Source organism: Caenorhabditis remanei, chromosome I (assembly GCF_010183535.1).
Source record: "Caenorhabditis remanei strain PX506 chromosome I, whole genome shotgun sequence".
Classification (NCBI taxonomy): Eukaryota; Metazoa; Nematoda; class Chromadorea; order Rhabditida; family Rhabditidae; genus Caenorhabditis; species Caenorhabditis remanei.
The window spans coordinates 12,265,180-12,281,490 of NC_071328.1; the positions used below are offsets into that span (position 1 = coordinate 12,265,180).

The window sequence follows — 16,311 nt, forward strand, 5'->3', positions numbered from 1 at the left end:
CCCACTAGGCAGGAATAATGTTTGAAGCACTAATTGATTCCTGAACATCTTTCAGCTTCGAAGCCAAATCATCGAAAGATACCGTCAGTTGAGATGCATCTGTTATACTATTCACAACTTCAGATATGCTTTTGAGCGTATCTTTTGAAGGAGAACCGAGCGAGTTTTCCACGTCTTCAGTCAGTTTTTGAATGATTTCCAGGCTTTTCAGAGCAGCAGCTAACTTCGGATATTCGTTTCCAACCACAGACTGTATCCAATCATTCTCGAAATCTTTAGAAATCAACCCAATATTTGATGACCCCTCAGAGAAAGCAGGAATATGTTTCAAATCTCTGCTACCACTCCTGTGTAGTCTCGAATCAAAAACATGTTCCAATGTTTTAAACTTCAAGTTTTCTTTCTTCACTTCACCAATCACCTCTCCCATTCTCTTTATGTTTTCTCCAATCAGAGCTATGTTATTGTCATCGTCCGGCTTACTGTATTTCATCACTTTGGCGTTTTTATTCCATTCCGCCATACTTCTTCGAATTGAAAACCAATTCAAAAATATTCCTTTGGCAGCGGTGATTGCATCGGTTTTTAGTGGTTTATAATTTTGAGTCAGATCCTCCAGTAAACCTTTGGCTGCGTTTCTTACTTGATCCAAAACGTCCTGATGGGTTTTTCTATCTTTCACGGGAATCCCTTGTTCAATCTTTTTTCGATTACTGAGAAAACCATCGAGAGCTTCATAATAACTCTAAAAATGGTCCCATTCGATTCCTTTAACATCTTTAAGTGTGTCCACTTCCGCTTGAAACGTTGCATCTGGTGCTGCCAAGCTCGCCACTCCATTCGACAAATCAATTATGGATCTCAGCAATGTCAATCGGTTCTCTATGTTCACAACACCATCATTCGTTTTCAATTTCCCCGGAAGTTCATCGATTTTCTTAGCGACTCCTTCCATTGTTCCGACATCCAGATTTTGAATTTCAGAGAGTTTTACAGCTTCGAGATTGAGGAGCTCCGAAATAAGGTCAGCAGGCGGAACAGTTCCTTTGATCATCCCTTGTTGCAGATACATCCCATTAGTGATACGAGCCAGCATCTGCATTTGTTTCAGGGAAGTCGTGAACTCCTCTGAAATTTCAATTTTTGAAACTTGAATCTTATTTTTTGACACGTCATCTAAACAAGTTACTAACCATCAGTTGCACGCGAGAAGCGAGTCAAATTTCCAGTCGGATGCCCATTTACAAGAATCGCTCCAATCCATACGACAAATGAAATGAGTCGAATCATTTGTGTAGTTCTCTTTCGTCTGAAAATATTTAATTATTCAGGAATTCAGAGATTCTGGTTACTTACACTACTCCTCTTTATTTGTTACGAGATAGCAGACTTTAAATGATTCAGATTCGATATTTTGATCGAAAACTGGAGGAATGAGCAAATTATTGAACAGGGGAAGTGGAAATAGGGTAGTGGAGTAGGGTGGTGTTTAGGAAAGGTCAGATTGATTCTCCCTGCCGTGAAACTTTTCTTTGTCTCTATCCACGATTTCCCACACTGCGAAAAAGAACTGGAAGAAATGTGAAGCCGATTTTTTCACGTTTTAATTCGATTCTTTGATTTATTTTTTGCCCTGAAAATCCAGTATTTTCAGGATTTTCAGACGTCGCATCCATCAGAATTATGGAATTCTTTAACTTATGAGCCAGAAAACGTAAATTTTGGTCTGAAATGGACTTTTTTGATACAGAAAAACAGATTTTCAGAAAAATAAGTATAACTTTTTTGGCAGAAATATTCTCAAACAAAAATTGCAGGAAATGTACTCGAGAACGCTCTGAAACGTTTTTTGAAAAAATAACTGTTGGCTGAAATAGCTGAAAACTATATTTTTCTAAAAATCTGTTTTTCTGTATCAAAAAAGTTATTTTCTGACCAAAATTCAGGTTTTCTGACCCATAAGATAAAGAATTCAATTTTCTATTGAATTCTGGGGCCTCTTTATATTTCCAGATCCCATCAACGCCCTGTCACCGCCAAACAATCTCCGAACCCAGCCGTAAACAAAGCATCTGGCGACACCCCTCAAATCTAACTTCCTAAAATTTGCCTCCTCGCATTTTCTATGTATTTGTTTAAAACCGCTCAATTTCAGTTTGTTATATACCAATTACTAGAATCTCTCATCAACTTGTTTTCTATTCTCCAATTCATTTGTACCATTTCTCTCTTCTAAAAGTATCAAAACTTCCCCCCCCCCGAAAACTTGTAGACCCCCTGTGAATCTGAAATTTGATTTGTATCATTGAGAACAAAAAACTGAAATGAAGTCTCTCTGAAAACGTCACTAGTCAAAATATTTTGGCTTCTTCTTTCCCCTTTTCCTAATCATTTGCCAGGCACCTGCCGCGTACCGCCCTTCTATCTAATTATGCACATTTCTCTGCGTCCTCCCCCTACTAATACACTATTTCCCCTGTTCTCCATGACAACCGGAGCACTGAAGCCTGAGAGAGAGAGAGAGCAGACGGCGTCTTCTCTGAACCTCTTCACGCGTATTATGAGAGGAAAGTAGTTGTTGCTTTTCCCCCCTTCTTACACTTCTTTTCTCTTATTTTTATTTTTATTACTACAATTTTCAGGAGAGAGAGAAATGTCTGAGGATGGAATCAAAGAAATTGAGGAGAACACGGAGAAGGTAAATTTGGAAAGTGAGATGGCAAATGATGAAGAAGTGGACGAAGAGAATGATGACATGTAAGTTTGAATGAGTTTTAATATTTTGAGTTTTCGTGCATTCCATATATGTAGTTGGAGTAAAAGCTGACCTGGATGAATTTTTTTGAAATTTCATATTTAGATTGCTTAGAGATTAGAGTTTTAATCAGATGATACTTTATGCCACAATGAACATTCTTAGTAAAAATGAAGGCAGCAGATTTTTTCAAAAGTTGTTAAAGTGAAAAGCTCTCAAATTTCGATAATATGCAGTTTCAGGGAGAAATGGCTTTGACAACCTGTAACTTTCAGGGTAGCGTCCCTACAAAAAAAGGTCAACTACAAATATGATGTGCTATTTTTGCTCTATCCAACCCATACAAAATAAAATTCGTGGGAAAATCGGGTAGCACAAAAATACACTGTCAAAGTTTGCCATTTTCCACTGAAAACTGCCAAAGTTGATATCCTTTGGAGCGGTACTGTAGGCCGCCTAGGATACTAGTTTTTTGGGTTTTTTTCATTATTTTGAAGTCAATTCTATGAAACTGTGGAGAAAATCAAAGGCTTTCCTGAGTGATCATAGTAGTCCTTTTTCATAAATGACGGAAAATTTATGTGTAGCTATCAAAGGGATCTCTTTTTTTTAAATAGACAGTGTTCCGATATGGGCTGTGCAAAAAACTTTCGAATAGTCTTTGAAAAAACCGTTTGAAAAATGTTGATTATTTCTACTGAAATGTTCAAAAATTAAGTAACAGAATAGTGATTTTTCGATTTTTCCTGAAATTTTTCTAATTTTGGACTCAAAAACAGGTTTCTGGGGGTCTGTCCTTGAAATGCTTACTGTTCAGGCACTTTTCTTGAGATTAAAAAATTTTTTTTTGGTTTTTTTGGTCAATAATGTTCAAAAAACAAATTTTTCGAAACTCAACTTATTCCCACTCCCGTAATTAGGTGCTCAACCAAAATCTCACGTTCTCTCTCTCTTATCCAATAATCTATATTCTTGTTTTCAGCACGATTCCCGAACTTCCCGAAGGGAAAATTCTAGAGCTCCGTCTGCTCTCCAATTGGGGTGATCCCAATTATATTGGCTTGAATTCGGTGGAGATATTCACGTCGACAGGGGAGAGAGCTGTTGTAGAGAACGTGAGTGAACTTGTCAACTACAGTAACCGATTACTGTAGCCACACATCCCGAAAACGCGTCAACGGAACACCAGATCATCAAAAATTGCCAAAAACTTTCATTTTCAGATAACAACAAATGTCACTGAATACACTGGAAACTTGGAGTCCCTCCTCGTCGAACGTATCCGTTGTAAGGATACTGAAAAAATGTGGTGCGCCAAAAAATCACCAGAAAATCTAGATGGACAAATTATATTGAGACTGAAATTCAAGGAGTCTTGTAAATTGGCTCTCGTCAGGTTTTGGGTAGGTCAATTAGGAGAATTTGCAGTGGAGCGCAGTTGCAACATTCGATGGTTTCAGAACTACAACGCTTCTCGTGTACATGCTCAAATTGGTGTCAGATATTTGGAGATGAATCTGGATGGAATCGGTATATTCAGAGGAGAACTTGAGTGTGCTTTCTCGGCGGATTCTGAGTTCACACCGATTATGGGAGAGGTGAATTGAGCGAACCGAAACTTTATGATTGTTAGAAAGAGTCGTCTTGACGAGCTGATTCTGAAAATATGATTTTCAAAAGATTCGGGTTAAAATTAAGCGAATTATGGCAATTTAAATAATTCACGATTTTCGAGAAGTTTTGAAAATCTGTAAATTTTTTATTTTTAAATATTTTCCGATAGTTTTTAGCTCAAATAACTTCAAAATTTTCAAAAATCTATGGAAAAATAAGCGCCTTGGGTTACTGTAGCTTTCGTGTCAAACCCCAAAAAACCAGGACTAGTCATGATTATACTCTTTCGAAGCGTCTTGACACGCTGATTTTGGAAATGTTATTTTCAAGAAGTTCAGACTGAGATTCAGTGAGATATGACGATTTTAAAATTCTGTAATTTTCGAAATTTACCGAAAATCTGTAACTTTCTTCTTAATACGATTTGTAACTTGAAAAATAGCAAATCGAAGGTGCAATCTCATGAAATTTAACCACATCTATTCATTTTCAACTTCCCAGACTGTCCTCTTCACGACCTCCGAGAGTATCCTAGAACTCATTGCTGTCCATGACGTTTGTCTCATCAACCTTCCCGAAGAGCCCATCGCCAACACTACAACACTCGAGCTACTGAAAGCTGATCATTTAACACCGTACCGCCCATCGACTTGTGAAGAAAAGGATACTCCAAACACACCGAATATCTCACTTCCTGCTCCGAAATTTCCAGCAGCGTTGAGTTGTCCGCCGACGGGGTATAGGCACGATGTGAAAGGTTGGTTTAGAGTTTGAGGGGTGTAATGAGGGGCGGGGTAGTCTGAGAGCTTTGAATTTTGCATGAATCTGCAGATCATGTACATAATGTTATTTTTGTCGTTGACAAGGTTCCAAAGAAGATATCAGAAGAAGAATTGATGAGTAAGAATGTTAGGCAACCTATATCGCTTCATGGAGAAGTCAGACAAAAAAGTTGTCAACTACAGAAATGATCAGCGTAAAATTTCACACATTTTGTTAGTTGACAACATTTCGATAGCTCTTCAAGCTTTTGAGATACGCGGCTTCAAAGATCTGAGCAACAGGAAGAGACGCAGAGAATCGAGAGTGTCTGATTTCTCTGTGTCTCTCCTCTCGTCTCTCCTCGCCGATCCCATGTTACCATCTTTTGAAGAGCCATGTCTCAAAAACTGAAAGAGCTATCGAAAAGTTTGTACAAAAATGAAGAACTAGGCTAGATCTATATCGCGATCTACAATTTATCAAAAGAAATGTATTTTTTCATACTGTACGACGTCTTCAAATGTGAGAATTTCATCATTGGACAGATATATTACTTTTGGTTTTTACCTTACTTTCCCAGTTCACCTGTTTTAAAAACCTTGAATCTCAAACACCTACGAAGCTAGCAATTATCTTTTAACTAAAAAAAAAAGTACTTTTCAACAAAAGTCAAACAAAACATTTCAGTCCTCCACCTGGAACTTCTCACCAACTGGGGAATGGACGGATTGATTGGGTTGACTGGAATGGAATTGGTTGATGATCGCAACCAGTTAATCGATGAATCTCAGTTTACAGTCGTCACTTCAGATGGAAACAAGGAGCAGACTGCGAAGTGAGTGGTTTTATTCAGAATGGATTCTGATTCCTTTCCCGTCCCCACAATTCTTAATTTCCAGACTGTTCAATGGCCGTAACCTAACACGTGACCCACAAGACATGTGGCTTGTTGACTTTGATTCCAAGAAACCAGTCACCATAACAATTACTTTCCATGAAATTGTTGCCCTAAAAGCAATCTCAATCTGGAATTATAACGCGAGTTTCGAGATGTCATACGCTGGAGTCAAGGCATCAAAAATCTATGTAAACGGGAAGTTATTCAAGAATATTGTTTTCCGAAAAGCCACTGGATTCGTCTATTTTGATTACGTTCAAGATATTGTTCTGGATCCAAATATGACGGAAAATGAGCATGTGCCAAAGGGAATCAGTCAGAGTATCGGAGGGTGTAAGTGGAATTATTGATAAAACATATTATCACGACACGCTGCGTACAACCGCGCTCTACCGAAACCGAAGAAAATTGTGTACGAAATTAAGAGACTCAGAGAAAAATAGACATTGTTCAAGGGAATTTCGGTAGAGCGCAGTTGTAAGAACTGTGCCGAGCTAATAAGTATGTGAAGCGGAGGAGGAGAAAAGATGCTGATGAAAATGAAAGTTTCACAGCGGATATCTCAAAAACCAAGAGTGATATCAAAAAACGGTCAACTACAAAAATGTGTAAAATTTTATGTTTTTAATTAATTAATCACTTTTTAATAGCTGTAAAAAGTTTTGAGATAATTGACTTTAAAGATAGATACCAATATTAGAGATGTGGACGACTTGAAAAGGCTTATCTAAGCGCAACCACAAAGCAATTAATTAATTTTACGTGTAAAATTTTATGAGTATTATAATTATTCGACAACTTTTTTGTAGCAACATCCCTAGAAAGTTATGAGTGAGCAAAGTCTCATTTCCAGTCGCTCAGTTTAGAAAGCGAATATCTCAATACCTAAGAACACTATCAAAAAGTAGTCAATTAACAAAACATGGCTCACATTATGTTGATAATTTTTGTAGTTGACTGCTATTCTGTAACTATTCTAGTTTCTGAGATACACCTGTTCAAATATACTTTCATCTCCCTTTTTTCACGGCGCTTTTCAAGTAATGCAATTAAAAAATTATCAATTAAAAAGCCATGGATTCTAACATTTCCTTACTATTTTTATAAAATTAAAATCATCATTCATGTTTCAGTCGTCTTCCAAATCCGGCTCCTCTCCACTTGGGGTGACGAGTTCTACATTGGACTCAATGGAATCGAGTTGTATAATCGGAAGGGAGAGCTAATTAAAGTTCGAGAGAATAGTAAGCGTTCCCTAAGACAGATACATTCAAATCAATCAATAATTTCAGATCTGGCAGCATTCCCAGAGAGTGTCAACATCCTTCCGAATATCAAGAATGACTTGAGAACTTCCAATAATTTGATCACTCCGCCGAATGATACTGATATGTGAGTAATAGCAATTGCGCTCTATCGAGTGGTTCGGTAGAGCGCACTTGCCAAACTGATGACCGTGAGACTTTTCAGCGCCAAACACATGTGGCTGACTGCTCTTCTTCCCAATCGATGTGCTCGTGTCTTTTTCGTATTTGACGTTCAAACGTACATCTCCAAAATTGTGATCTACAACTACCGTAAAACTCCGGACCGTGGTGTCAGACATATTTCGGTGAGTTTTTCGGTGAGACACTGAGTCAAAAGTGACATTTGATTAAGTAGATCAAATTTGGGGCTACTTTTTTGTAGATCACAATTTTTTGATAGCTGTTTAAGGTTTGGAGATGCGCTTATGGAAACCAAGAAAAGATACGCTCTATGGAAGAGAAAATGTGGTTTTACATCAAAATAACCGGAAAACTCCATTTTTGACGTTAAAAACTATTCAAAACCTAATTTTTATGTCAGAAATCACATTTTTAGCAAAAATACAGTTTGGCCGAGAAGGTCTTGGTCAATGTGCACCGCTGTTAGAATGGATACCAGGGCTCGATCCCGCTTGTGGTCAATTTCTTTAATTTTTAGTGTTTTCTGTTTTTAGTTTATTTTATCCTGTGAATCAAAATTGGGTCTCTATTTTTGTAGTTGACAAATTTTTACTAGCTCCGCCCACTTTTGAGATATGCGCCTTTAAAGAACAAGACGTAAAGAGCGTGCCCTCAGCATTGGTTATCTTCAAAGGCGCATATATCAAAAGTGGGCGGAGCTATCAAAAGTATGTCAACTACAAAAATAAAGAACTAGGTTTGATCTGCCACTTCATAAAGAAACTTATAACGCTGTGTCCATTCATAATCCTACTAGACACTCCCGAAATTTTCCATTTTCAACTTTAAATAGCGTTAAGTTTTCAGGTAACCGTCGACGACCTGATCATTTTTTCCGGAGAAGTTCCAGAAAGTACCGAGACAATCACTGGAAAGCTGGAAATTAATTTGATGGATCTTTAAAGTGGAAAACGTTTATAATGCAAGTGTAGAACCGGTTCGAAAAACTTTGTGATTGTGGTTTTTTTTCTGAAATGAAGTGTATATTTTTTTGTTTTTTTTCCAGATTATGACTCAAAATCTTAGAACCTTTAAGAAAATAATGGTATATACTTCAAAAACACAAAGAAAAAGCTGTAAATTAATTATAAAAAATAATGATGGTTTTTCATGCGCCAGAACATCTCACTCTTTAAGTTTAAGGCTAGAAGAGCTATCAAAAAGCTGTCAACTACAAAAATGTGTAAAATTTTATGGTTAACATTTTTGTAATTGGTCGCTTTTTAATAGATGTAAGTAGTTTTGAGATAATTGACTTAAAAGATAGATCTCTAGATTAGAGATGTACAAGATGCTTGTCTTTGAAGATGCGTATCTCAAAATCTAGAAGAGTTGTCAAAAAGCTGTCAACTACAAAAATGATTTACAAACTATTTTCAACATTTTTGTAGTTGACAACTTTTTGATACCTGCTCAAGTTTAAGAGATACACGCCGTCAAACTTAATGAACATAGATACAGAGATATGAGAGACGCAGAGAAGCAAGAGTGTCTGATCTCCCTGTGTACTCTCTTCTTAAGGTATCAGTCAATCCTCCCAAGATCTCCGAAGATCTCAAAATTTTAGATCTCTTCATAATCTTTCTCTTTTATCTCAAAATTCAGAAGAGTCATCAAAAAATCGTCAACTACAAAAATGAAGTTACAGTAATCCTGGACACCTCAACTCATTCTTCAAGTTCCCTTAATCCTTTTCTCCACCACTTCATTTTTCTAGTTCTTCTTCTTCTTCTTCATTTTCTTCTCCTTTCCATCTCCATCTAAAATTGTGTCAACGTTCTCCCCTTTGGCGCACAACTCGCCCCCTCTCTCTTCTCACTTCCCCGTGCTTCTTCTTCTCTTTTCTCTCTCTCCGTTATCTTCAAAAACTATTTCATTCAACTGATAACCTCTCTCCCAAAATACATAAATTTCTGCTTGGGGAAAGAGAAAGAAAATCAATAGATAAGGCAGTATGAATCTACAGAACACAATCACGAATTGCACGTTATTTGTCAAGTGAGAGGAGACAGAATGAACATGAATTTTGCTCCTTCCAATCAGATGCTCAATCCGGATTTGATACAACTGCTGTTGGCTAATCAGGCGGCTAATGCGAACTTATATAACCCGTTGTTAGCGCCTCCTATGATGCTGGCATCACTGCCAACTCCATTGATACAAGCGGTGAGTTTTGAATTTTAAAGTTTGAAAATAGTCTGACTAGGGAAGATCATGGAGCCACTTTAGAGTTATAGGACGTGTTCTATATCATTCGAAAGCTGAAAAAAACGTTGATTCTAAATATATATTCCGGTTTTGCCCTCGAGGTCTGGTATTCGAGAAAAATGAGGTCAAAGTTCGGACCGCTGACAAGTCATTACCGTACAGTCAATACCTTATGTCTCTGAGATAATGGCTTGTGAGTGATCCAAACTTTGACCTTTTTCTCTCGGATACTAGGTCTCAAGGGCAAAAACTGAATATATATTTAGAATCAGCGTTTTCTCAGCTTTCGAATGATGTAGGACACGTCCCATAACTTGAAACTGACTCCGTGACCTTCCCTAGTGAGAGACTGCAGAGAAGCTAGAATGTCTGAGTTCTCTGCACCATCTTTCTCTCATTTCGTTTACTTCCATAGCATAATTTTTACAATTTCAGCCTCTCCCTCCTCCACCTCAGCCATTCCAATTCCTACAACCACTCCCACTACCAATCCCATCTGCTCCTCCAATCCTCCCACCCATCTCCACTCCACTCTCTCCAACTCCTCTTCTCTTTCCGACGGCAACTCCAAAAGTAGAAGAACCAACCATCAAAACCGAGCCATGTGATCATCAACCATCCACATCTGGAACTGAATCCTCGATTCCATTCGAAATGGGATCAATCCCCACTTCCACCTACTACCCGACTCATTTCATGCGTGGAACTCAACTTCACGTGCCTAATGGAGGCATCAAGAAAGTCGAGAACTTATCTTCTGATGACTTCTTGAAATGCGCTCCTGACTCGGATGATGCCATTGTGAATGCGTCGATAGTGAGAGACATTAGAATACATTGTGGAAGTGTGACAATCGTTTTTGAGGTTGGAAAGGAGAAACAGCAGGTGAGAAATTGACTAGAATTGGAGAGTGGGCTCTGGTGTTAGAGATCACAGAATTGAGGTGTAATTTGTTAAAATGAATAGAGCAGACCTAGATCTTTAATTTTGTAGTTTGATAACTGTTCTAGTTTTGGAAATACGCGCTTTTGAAGATTGGTGGCCGATAAAGGACGGGACTGACTTCATTTGATTATTTCTTTTCAGGGAGCAAGAGAATCAAAAAGTTGTCAACTACAAAGTACAGTACATAAAGTGTTGCATAATTTATTTTAATTTTTTTAGACAACATCTGAAAATTTTTACTTGCTTTAAAGCTATGCGCCTTTAAAGATGATGATCTTGGGGGCGCCGCGAGAGCAGAGACTTTGGACAATCACAACTAATCAGGAATCGTTTGCACAAAAAAGTGGTCAACTATTAAATTATAGCTCTTGAAATTTAAAATATTTTATTAGTTCAAAACTTTTTGTTAGCTTTTTTGGTTTTCGAGATACTCGTCTTCCAAGAAGACAACTTGAAACGACGGAGAAGCTAGCTTGCTGGAAACCGCTGAGAAAACGCAACTGCTTGCACCGCACACTGTATCTGAAATAGTTCTGAAACGCAACAACACAAAATAAGAAAAAAACGCGAATCGTTTATTGAAAGGTGTTCTCATAACTTATGGATTGTACTCAATCGGGAGATTCTTACGACGAACCATACCGTCTCCTTGGAACCATTCACGACGGAACTGCTTGGCGGCACCATCCGGAGTGTTGGTCCATTCAACAGTAATACGATCGTTGTTGGTGTCTTCTTGTCCGAAAGCGAAGGCATCGCAGGAAACAGCCAAGAGAACAGCCTCCTTTGGGTCGAGAACTCCGCATGGTGGGTCGACTCCAAGTCTCTTCATGTTGGTCGTCTTGATTCCGTATCCAATACGACGAGCCGACGAGTTGATCACCTTGATGTGATAAGTGTGCTTATCATCATAAGGGGCATTGAACACGATCTTGGTTCCCGGCTGGGTTTGGATGTCTCCTGGTGGGACGGATTGAGCCATGACGATTTCTAAGCTTGGTGTTGCTTATGGATTTTCTAGTGGAATCGTCCCAGCCTTTATACGGAATTCTTATCAGTGCCCCAGATCTAGTGTGCCAGAAACCCCGTGTCTTCTGAAACGTGTACACGTTTTTAAATACTAATATTCTTTTTTTGCAGGTTTCACTGAAATGTCAAATCGAACACCCGTTCTTCGTGCTTGGCAAAGGATGGAGCAGCTGTAATCCGCGAAAAACTGGAGAGAACTATGGATTGGATTGCGAACTTTTGGTGGTAAACCCAATTTTTTAATTTTAGAGCTTCTATAGTTGTTAATTTCAGATAGGCAATGTTTGTGTGGTTCTGACGCGCGAAGAAGACGAAAAAACTGCTTGTGCGGTTGATATTGTGACTGCTCAACGGGATTTAGAGTTGTTTAATCAATGTGCGGCACTTAGAGAAGACCTTGTTGAAGTTTATTATGAGGTTACACTGATTGAAATCTAAACTTGTTAAAAAATAATTGATTTCAGCACGTGTCCGGACGAGTTTCTGCACCACCCGAACGGACATTGACGAATCCACCGGTTTTTTCGCGGGAAAGACGATATTCGGAATAAATTGTTTTCTTAGGAATAAATATTTAACATTTTTACAACATATTCTTTACAAATCCTAACCAAAATTCCACAATTTCAGCACAGACAGAATTTTCAGCGAAAATACATTGCGCGTAAATTCCGGCGCCTTTCGTGCAATTAACCGTGAGAGTGTTTGCGGGCCATCCGCCACTTGTGACTCGTCTCTATTTCTTTGTTTCTCCTGCTGCCTCGCTTGGCTTCTGACGGCGTTCTCACATCGACAAACACATCTGAAAGAAGACGTCGATAACACAAATGCCCGAACCAATTCTCAAAAAGTGCTTCAACTGTCGCATCTTTCTTCCTGATGATGCTGTCAAGTTCGTTTAAAATTTTTTCGATTTTCAGTCTCTAAAAGTCAATTTTTCAGTACATCTCAATGCCAGAAGTGCCAAAAAAACGAAGCAAAATATGGAGTGGTAAGAAAAGATGATTTATTTTGATCGGAATAGCAAAAAAATCTTTTCTAGCCGGGAACATGCCAATACTGCAAGCTGAACGCGGCATTCCACGACCAGAAGTGTGTTTGGTGTTCACATGCCGAGAGAAAATACGGAACTCCATTCAGTTGTCAAAGTTGTAAATTACAATGCGGTTTTGCCAAAAAAGAGAGTGAAAAGGTAATTTCTCCCCAAAAAAATACTTGGTTTTTATAAATTATTTTATTTCAGTACGAAGGTGCTCCACTTCTCTGTCGGTTGTGTATTCTCCAAGCTCGTCATACTGGCCAAACCTCGGTCGCCGGTATCCCGATTCCTCCAGAGAAGCCTGAAAAGAATGGAGATGGTTCTTCCGCAGAGCAGAAAGCTGAAAAGGAACGCGAAAAAGAGCGTCATCGCTCCTCTCGTCATCATAAGGACAAAGACCATCGCCGCGATGACAAACGTCATCGGGAGCACCGCGAGCATCGTTCCGGTCATAAACGTCGTCACGAGGAGTCTAATAACAACGGGACCTCTTCTTCGTCTTCTGGTGTCCCACCATTAACCATTAATAATGAGAACGGCCACGGATTCCCACCATTCGGAGAACGTGATCACGGGGAGAATATGGAGAAGCAGCATAGAATGGAAGACGAAATTCGTCGTCTCAAGGCTGCAATTAGTGAGAAAGATCAGCTACTTTTCGATAAAGATAAGCAGGTTTGTTGTTTTCAAATATTTTTTTAAATGTCAAAAATCGGTATATAATTTCTTACGAACGTCACTTATCCTTCATGTTTTCAGATTAGCAATCTCAAGGCTGATCAATACAATCTCGAGAAGAAGCACCGTGAGCGCGTCCAACAGCTCATCAAGGAGAAGGAAGACAGCATCCGAGCAATTGAACATATGAGAAGCTCGAAGAGTTCAAAGAAAAACTAATCCCAATCTAATTTTCGTTGTTTTAAAAACATCTGTGCTATTTTTCTGTAACTATATACGTAGACTCGTCACTAATTATCATTCAATCTTGTCATCATGCCATATGTTTCTTCCAGTCCATCCTTGGTTCGTGAGCTTTTTTATTTGTCAGCCCTTCATAGAATTACTCGCTTTCTCTTGTTTCCATAATTGTAACTTTTTGTCCTAAAACATGTCCCAAAGTGATCCCGGTTGACCCGGTTCTCCCATTCACACGTCTGCTAATTTGAGATTTTTAATCAATATACATTTGTTCCCTGTTAGACGTAGCCATTTTTTTTTGCTATTCCTGTCATTCAATCCCATTTCAATCTAGTTTGATTCATGTCTAATTTTGTAATAATAAAAACTCATCCCTCCCCAAAAAAAATCAACGATAAGATCAAAAAGAAAAAAAGAGACTTTCTCACTAATTGCAGCCTTGAGAAGACGAATTTCGTCTTCCATTCTATGCTGCTTCTCCATATTCTCCCCGTGATCACGTTCTCCGAATAGTGGGAATCCGTGTTCGGTTTGACATTTCAGTGAAACCTGCAAAAAAAGGGAATATTAGTATTTAAAAACGTGTACACGTTTCAGAAGACACGGGGTTTCTGGCACATGAGATCTGGGACACTGATAAGAATTCCGTATAAAGGCTGGGACGATTCCACTAGAAACTCCATTATTCCCAACAAAAGTAGCCGTTTGAACAGTTCAAGCCAGCATTAAAAATGAACAGTGAGTATTCAAGAGTTAAAAGTATACGAAGACCAGTATCCTTAGGCAACCGTTCTCAAAGAAGTAAAAGAACAAAAAAGAAGAAGAATGATGAGGAGAAGACAGTCGGCAGTGGTAATCAGAAGACATTATTCTTTCGTCGTCCAAAAAATGAATCGGTTCCAGAGGAAACTGAAGCATTTGCGGTGAGTGGGCTTTTTAGGAAAAGAAAATGTATATATTGATCCCCTTTTCAGAATATCTGCCGATGCCTCATTGAGCACCGCTGGTATCACGGTGTGATGCCACGTGGCGAGATCAGCACACTTCTAGAAGATGAAGGCGACTTTTGTGTTCGTAAAACAACTGAAAAGGGCAAACCGATTGTGTGCATCTCTGTGAAATGTCAAAAAGAAGTTCGACATTTTCCGCTGGTTTTTGAAAATGGGCAGTGGACGTTGAAGAATCTCAGCAAAACTCGTCGTTTCTTTGAAGTCGTTGAGCTACTGAACGCTTTGGTCGCAGAGAAAATATCGTTGTCCGGGGCGATTCTGGTTCGGGCGGTCCCTCGTCCAGACTATTATATCCCTCATAGCGATATTTCATTGATTTGTAAACTTGGAGGTTAGTGTGCTCAGTGTTCTCAATAGAGCGCAATTACAACACGATTACACCTATAACACAAAACTCATTCAGAGGGAGCATTCGGAGAAGTGTGGAAGGGGTCTTTGAAGCGTCATGAGGATGAAAAAGTGAAAAAAGTGGAAGAGAAATCTGCACCGGGTTTGCCAACAACAGGAAGACAGGAAGGGCTCTCGGAGAAGGGTAGATCAAAACTATATGTGGCGGTGAAGAAAATGAAAGGAAATGCGACGAAAGCGATGACGGAGGAGTTTGTTATGGTAAGGGTTACGGTAGTGAGGGTGGGGATGATCCAGGATATAAGTAGAATCCCCAGAACTTCAAAATTACTTTCTTTCCAGGAAGCCAAACTAATGCGTCAACTCGTCCATCCGAACATCGTCACCGTATTCGGTGTCGCTCCATCCGAAGAGCCCCTCATGATTGTTCTGGAACTCGCCGCCAACGGATGTCTCAAGTCCTACGTGTCAAAATACCAGTGTCCAATGGATCAGCTGATGCAGTTCACTGCCGACGCGGCACGTGGAATGGCCTATTTGTCATCGAAACTTGTGATTCATCGAGACTTGGCTGCTCGTAATCTGCTCCTTGGCTCTTCAGTTGAAGTCAAAATTTCTGATTTCGGACTCTCGTCCTCTGGAAAAACAGAGATCAAAGTGAAGCAAATGAAGGTTCCGATTCGTTGGCTTGCACCGGAGACTCTCGAGGAGGGAGTATTTTCCACTAAAACAGATGTCTGGGCGTATGCAGTCACACTCTGGGAGATATTTACTCGTTGCCAATCAGATCCATACCCAGGTCTGACTAATCAACAAGCCAAGGATCTTATCAGAGGAGATGCTCTCCCGATGAACCCACCGGAAGGAACACCACCGACTGTCGTGAAGATCATGGAGGATTGTTTTGCAAAGGTAACAATAGTAGCTGACATTCAAAACTAAACAATTTTAGAACCCTGATGATCGTCCTTCGTTCCCTGCCATTTTGAAACGTCTCTGCCCAGATGAGGATATCGCCGCTTACGAACCGAAAAGTCAATGTAGTCAAAGCAGCCCAGCAAAAAAATCGAGTGGCCCGTCTGCTGAACCGTCTGCACTGTCGGCTCGTAGCAAAAGACCAGCGAGAAAATAATCATTTTTGTTTACTTGTGCTTTCAACATGACAATAAATAAAAGTACTGTAATGTAATGATGTGTGTTGATGTCCATACTATAGAAAAGTTTAGCGTTTCAGCAGAAATTTGGAAATTATAACTATTTTCTTGCAAACTTTTGATATCAAATAATTTCGATCAAGA

The 16,311-nt window shown here is 39.2% G+C and overlaps 7 protein-coding genes across 7 annotated transcripts; 4 read left to right on the forward strand and 3 right to left on the reverse strand.

The window, feature by feature from the left end:
- Positions 1-4: 4 nt before the first annotated feature.
- GCK72_002752 (uncharacterized protein) lies at positions 5-523 on the reverse strand (the record flags this gene model as incomplete). The annotated part of the gene is made up of 1 exon (XM_053723579.1): positions 5-523. One exon carries the CDS (start codon positions 521-523, stop codon positions 5-7), a length of 519 nt encoding a protein of 172 aa, XP_053592224.1.
- Positions 524-745: 222 nt separating this feature from the next.
- On the reverse strand, positions 746-1,290 carry GCK72_002753 (uncharacterized protein; the record flags this gene model as incomplete). The annotated part of the gene is made up of 2 exons (XM_053723580.1): positions 746-1,128; positions 1,194-1,290. 2 exons carry the CDS (start codon positions 1,288-1,290, stop codon positions 746-748), a joined length of 480 nt encoding a protein of 159 aa, XP_053592225.1.
- A 1,363-nt stretch (positions 1,291-2,653) lies between these two features.
- GCK72_002754 (uncharacterized protein) lies at positions 2,654-8,419 on the forward strand (the record flags this gene model as incomplete). The annotated part of the gene is made up of 11 exons (XM_053723581.1): positions 2,654-2,757; positions 3,738-3,870; positions 3,979-4,158; positions 4,216-4,353; positions 4,871-5,126; positions 5,819-5,966; positions 6,031-6,362; positions 7,163-7,273; positions 7,322-7,421; positions 7,500-7,641; positions 8,324-8,419. 11 exons carry the CDS (start codon positions 2,654-2,656, stop codon positions 8,417-8,419), a joined length of 1,740 nt encoding a protein of 579 aa, XP_053592226.1.
- Positions 8,420-9,559: 1,140 nt separating this feature from the next.
- Positions 9,560-12,249, forward strand: GCK72_002755 (uncharacterized protein; the record flags this gene model as incomplete). The annotated part of the gene is made up of 5 exons (XM_053723582.1): positions 9,560-9,682; positions 10,160-10,609; positions 11,810-11,923; positions 11,972-12,115; positions 12,163-12,249. 5 exons carry the CDS (start codon positions 9,560-9,562, stop codon positions 12,247-12,249), a joined length of 918 nt encoding a protein of 305 aa, XP_053592227.1.
- GCK72_002756 (uncharacterized protein) lies at positions 11,268-11,651 on the reverse strand (the record flags this gene model as incomplete). Its single annotated transcript, XM_003091090.2, has 1 exon — positions 11,268-11,651. One exon carries the CDS (start codon positions 11,649-11,651, stop codon positions 11,268-11,270), a length of 384 nt encoding a protein of 127 aa, XP_003091138.1.
- Positions 12,250-12,525: 276 nt separating the features above from the next.
- On the forward strand, positions 12,526-13,634 carry GCK72_002757 (uncharacterized protein; the record flags this gene model as incomplete). The annotated part of the gene is made up of 5 exons (XM_003091085.2): positions 12,526-12,590; positions 12,641-12,689; positions 12,741-12,890; positions 12,942-13,412; positions 13,497-13,634. The coding sequence occupies 5 exons, from the start codon at positions 12,526-12,528 to the stop codon at positions 13,632-13,634; spliced, it is 873 nt and encodes a 290-aa protein (XP_003091133.1).
- A 752-nt stretch (positions 13,635-14,386) lies between these two features.
- On the forward strand, positions 14,387-16,145 carry GCK72_002758 (uncharacterized protein; the record flags this gene model as incomplete). The annotated part of the gene is made up of 6 exons (XM_053723583.1): positions 14,387-14,393; positions 14,439-14,578; positions 14,630-14,996; positions 15,069-15,274; positions 15,356-15,895; positions 15,966-16,145. The coding sequence occupies 6 exons, from the start codon at positions 14,387-14,389 to the stop codon at positions 16,143-16,145; spliced, it is 1,440 nt and encodes a 479-aa protein (XP_053592228.1).
- Positions 16,146-16,311: the final 166 nt, after the last annotated feature.